The following is a 5,105-nucleotide window of genomic DNA, read 5'->3' as shown; positions in this document are numbered from 1 at the left end:
TAGCCCGATAACAACATATCCAGGTATAATTTAGCTGGATAAGAGGCTCAATATGCCATTTAATCGATTTAGATGGATAACTTGTGAGTTATCCATCTAAATAGCTTTGGAATATCTACCCCATTATTGTCATTTGTTTATATAGATTGTGCATGTGAATAACTGCTTTTATGCTAGTAATGTTATAACCTGCCCCAAACATTGCAAGGCATGGTTTAAATATTTTTTTCAAATAAATAAATAAATAACAGTTCTGATTTTTAGAATACATGATGGGCAAATATTTGATCCCATGAGCTTGCAACTTGTTTTCTGCTCATCTGTCAATGTGTTGACTTGTAAAGTTCAATGAGGTCCACTGGTCACTTTTCTCCATAGAGTTCTCCTTAACACCCCTTTGACCTCCCTGTTCCTCAGGCTGTAGATGAGAGGATTCAACATAGGAGTGACAGTGCTGTATAACAGTGGTATAACTTTACCCTTGTCAAAGGAGAAACCTGGGAGTGACCGAATATAGCTAAAGGTGCCTGTCCCATAGAACAGAACCACCACAGTGAGATGGGAGGCACAAGTGGAGAAGGCCTTGATTCTCTTTTCAGTTGAAGTGATCTTCAAGATGGCTGAGATGATGATGACGTAGGATAGAGTTATAAAAAGACAGGGGCCTACCCCTACAAACACACCAGCGGTGAAAAGGACTTTCTCATTAAGGGAGGTGTCTGAACAGGAGAGCTTGTAAAGTGGGGGTACATCACAAAAAAAATGGTTTATTCCATTGGGTCCACAAAAGGTGAGCTGGGAGGCTGCAACAGTGTGTAGGGTTGAGTTCAGGAAACTTCCAAACCAGGAGAAAGTCAACAGGGCAAGGCAGACTTTCTGGTTCATTATCAGTGGATAACTAAGCGGCTTGCAGATAGCTACATAGCGGTCATAAGCCATGACAGCGAGCAGAAAGCACTCTGTGCCAGCCAAGAGTTGGAAGAAGTACATTTGCATGAAACACCCCACAAAAGATATGGTCTTTTGTCCAAAGAGGAAGTTGGACAACATTTTGGGCAGGATGACAGTGGAGCATCCCATATCTAAGAAGGAGAGGTTACCCAAGAAGAAATACATAGGGGTGTGCAGACTCGACTCAAACAGGATGGCTGCAATTATCATGACATTTCCCAGCACTGTAGTAAGGTAGATAAGGAAAAACACAATGAATAACCAACTCATCAGCTCCTCTACATTAGAGAGTCCCAGGATGATAAATTCTGTCACAGTACTATGATTGGCCATTGCTTCCTGGTGTCCACGGTTTCTGTCTGTATAATGAAAAAGATGGATTATAGGTAAGATTTTCCAGAGCTATGCTTAGTTGGCTTGAAAGAAGGCTCTATGGTATTCAACAGTCTTCAAACTCCCCAGATTCAAATAATTACTTATGGTGAACCAGAAAAAGTCAAAAACGGTTATGTTTCAGTCAGTGATCTGTCTCATAACTCAATATGAAAAAATCGGGCCCCTGAGTAAATTTTATTCATTTAAGGGGGAAATTTTGAAACTGCCCAAGACGCCTGCAGGTCCATGGGTACCTGAAACCTAATTTTCAAAGGGAAACTCACCCTAAAATTTCCTTTTGAAAATATGGGCTTGACATCTACCTCTGGACTTTGCAAAATGAAATCCCTGCATGTGCTTTGTCTTGCCTGCCGTCACCCCACCCCTACCCACCTTTTTTCACCGCAGCTAAAAACACTTTTAGCCACTGAGATGACACAAATTTTCAGTCTAGGGAATCTCTTTACAAATTGTCCTCTAGTTTGTTATTGTACTTTTAACCAGGCAGTTATTCTAAGGTCAAGGCCAGTGCAAGAGTATTTGGTGCCCTAGGCGAATTTTTGGTCATGCATCCTATACACCCAATTTACCTATCAGTGGCAGCCAGGGGCGGATTGGCCTATCGGGGGATCGGGCATCCCCCGGTGGGCCGATCACTCCCGTCACGTGGTCTGCTGTGCGCGGCCGTGACAGAGCCGTGCTCAGCAGACCAAGTGATGTGTCCTGGGCCGGCCAGGGTGGCGAATACCCGGGCCGGTCCGACATCGTGAATCCGCCGCTGGTGGCAGCTCTAGTATTAGCTCTCTTCCTCTGGGACTCGTGCTGGTGGGATTTTGATGCCCCCAAAATTTTAGTGCTCTGTCTATGGCATATGCAATGTGAAAGTTAAACCACAGTCAAAGCTAGAAATTCTTAATTCAAAGGCAAAGGGAGATAAATGGCCTGGCATACTAAAGCTTTTTTCCTATTGTATGTCTGTCTATGGGGGGGGGATGCTTAGTACATCAGTCCCAAAGTGACTTGCCCAAGATCACACTTTGGGAGTCATTGGCATTGGTGACTCATCAACACATGTGCCAGAACTAATGAATAGCAGTTCAGTATCCTAACCACTTGACCACTCTTCTTCCTGTTTGATATCAGTCATTCATACCTTTTAAAGTGAATAGAGATATCGTCCCATCATTTCCCATCTTCTTCTGAGTATCCGAGGCACCCAATGCTCGGTGAGTTTGCCTTTGAAAATTAGGTTTCAGGTACCCGTGGACCTGCGGGCTTCTTGGGCAGTTTCAAAATTTCCCCTTAAATGAACAAAGTTTACTCAGGGGCCAGATTTTTTCATATTGAGTTATGAGACAGATCACCGACTGAAACATAACCATTTTGGTTTTTATATATCCCTTCATCCACTGATGTTATCAGCAGCTAAGAAAATGTCTTATTCTGTTCAAACACCTCTTTTGAAGAAGCCATAGTTAGATCCATTGCTGGACTGCCCCAGAGTTTTCTCACCTGAAAAGTAAAAGATTGTTTCCCTTGATTTAAAGACATTCTTTTCAATCAGTTTTAATCCATCTTTACACAACCCTAACCACATTGTGCATATTGGAGATCCCCCTTTCCCTCAGTGGGGGAAGAGAGGACTGCAGGGACCACGACCCCCATCTCTGGGCTGACTGTGCGTCTGGAACAAGCTCCTAACTGTACCCCAAGCAGAGAGACGAAATCCGGAGGCAGAGCGCTCCTCCATCACCTCCGGTGAGTTCTCTGTAGGGAGAATGCCGACTCTGAGGCTGCGCCGCCTGCTGGCAGGTACAAGTGTGTCTCCCCGAGACATGGAAGCACTCTCAACCCCTGTGAGAGTCTCTGTTTTTGGTTATTTTTTTTGGAAGTGGGGGGAGTAGAGTGAAAGGCAAGCAGCACTGCCAATCCCAACCCCGAGCTTTTTGTGCCACATGGATGCCGAACTAGTATTCTGCCACACACCACACTGAGCAGAGCCCTCTCCTGCACTCAGATCCCAGGCGAGATGCTGGGAAGTTTTTTTTCTGTTTGTTTGTTTGTTTTTTAATACATGATTCCATTTTTAATTTGGACAGCAGCTGCAAACCCAGCAAGTAAGCCTACATGCAAGGTCAGCAAAAGGGGCTGAGCTGGCCCACATTTGGCTTTTTAAACCCATAGAGATGTACCACCCCCAGCCCCCCCCCCCCTCCATGTTCTGTTGGCCATCACAGTCAGCCCAACCTCAGCTGACCCTAAACCAAGGACCCTGTTCCAGGGCCAGAAGGCAGGCAGGCATTTCGAACTGGGGGTAGAGGCCATGCCACATGGCAGTGGGTACGTTGTGACTCAGCAGTATTATAGCATGGCCGTTCAGAATCTTTATCTACATATTCTGAACATTCTCTTGCCTACATCTAAGGATGGCCCCCATAAATACTCCTGCACTCTTATCACATTCCTCCCTTATCTTTGTGTTTTCATAGCAACTATCTTTCTAGCCTCGCCTCATATGACAACAGCGTCATCCATCTTATGAGTTTTGTTACTCTTCCTTGAACTCTCTAAGTTATCCCTGCACCCTTTTGATGATGAGGTGACCATCATGTTATCAATTGCTCCTTCTCGGGATTAACACCCTACGGTCCTCCATGCCTTGTCAGTTCCCTTTGGAAATTTGCTTGTTGGCTCCTGGGTACAAAGCATCTACAGGCCCGCAAACATCATGGGCAGCCTTAAAATTGCTCTCCTTGTTCCAACTATTTGCAGTCCAGCTGGTAGATAAAAACACACACAAAAAGAATAATAAAATCCTGAAGGGTTCAACCTAAAATAAAAGATATAATTTATACGTGTCGGGTGCAAATGGGCCAGAAACTGTGTGGCTCACTTTTCACCCCTTGTGGGGAAGTATCTCTCTAGCACAGTGGCAAAAACGTAACCTTCTTCATGAAGGAGGAAGAAAATCTTTTGATTTCCCAGGTAGAAATTTCAATATAAAAAGCACATCTCGCATAACAGACAATGCTGAAAGAACAGTGCTACATAACCACGGGTATTTGGAGCTCTGACTGAAAAGATCCCCAGAAGACTATTATTGTAAGGGAGCAGAAAATTCATAATGCTCCAGGCTAGTTTCTGTTCAGGGCAGATGGGAAAGCCTTTTTCCTGTGTCTTGAAGATTACTTCAAGACTACAACTTCTTAGGGCTATCCTATAGCTAGCCATATGACCAAAGAGGCAGGAACTTTCCTCATGTTGAGATCCCTCTTACAGAGAAAACTGTCTATAACCCCTCAGATTCATTGCTGTTCATGTCTGTACTTTCTGAATCATACCTTCCTATGAGTACAGACTCTCTTCCTGATAGGGGAATAAGATTCATACGTTTTCCTAAACAATTAACAGTGGTAACAATGCATATATCATACTCCTAGCCCAAAAGAGCACAATAATATGGCTATTGTAGTACTGATGTTCATACCCATAACATCTAATACAGTCACAGAAAATTCATATCAGTCATTGAGCCCAAACTTACAGATTTTACAATACACTGTAAGAGGAGGCAACTATCTTTCAAACTCTCACTTACCCCCAAAACTGGGAGAGTTCCCAAAATGAGAAAGAATCAAGCCAATAACATGAGGTAGACATTCCATTTAGGGTTATAATCAACAAGGTTCCATCATAATTCTCTCAGCATTCACATTTGTCAGAAGGATGTGGCCACTTCCCCTGAAGGGTTTTATGTTCAATCCTCAAAAAAGTTCTCA

General features: G+C 43.7%; 1 protein-coding gene across 1 annotated transcript; it reads right to left on the bottom strand.

Annotated features, from left to right (window-relative positions):
• Window positions 1–345: 345 nt before the first annotated feature.
• LOC115098550 (olfactory receptor 3A2-like) lies at window positions 346–1,284 on the bottom strand. Its single transcript, XM_029615172.1, has one exon. It carries the CDS (start codon window positions 1,282–1,284, stop codon window positions 346–348), a length of 939 nt encoding a protein of 312 aa, XP_029471032.1.
• Window positions 1,285–5,105: the final 3,821 nt, after the last annotated feature.

The sequence above is a fragment of the Rhinatrema bivittatum genome, chromosome 1 (assembly GCF_901001135.1).
Source record: "Rhinatrema bivittatum chromosome 1, aRhiBiv1.1, whole genome shotgun sequence".
Classification (NCBI taxonomy): domain Eukaryota; kingdom Metazoa; phylum Chordata; class Amphibia; order Gymnophiona; family Rhinatrematidae; genus Rhinatrema; species Rhinatrema bivittatum.
This window is presented reverse-complemented; position numbering and strand designations above follow the sequence as displayed.

What these genes read in the sequence shown, in the direction of transcription:
- LOC115098550 (XM_029615172.1), bottom strand. Translation starts at nt 1,284, where the DNA reads ATGGCCAATCATAGTACTGTGACAGAATTTATCATCCTGGGACTCTCT.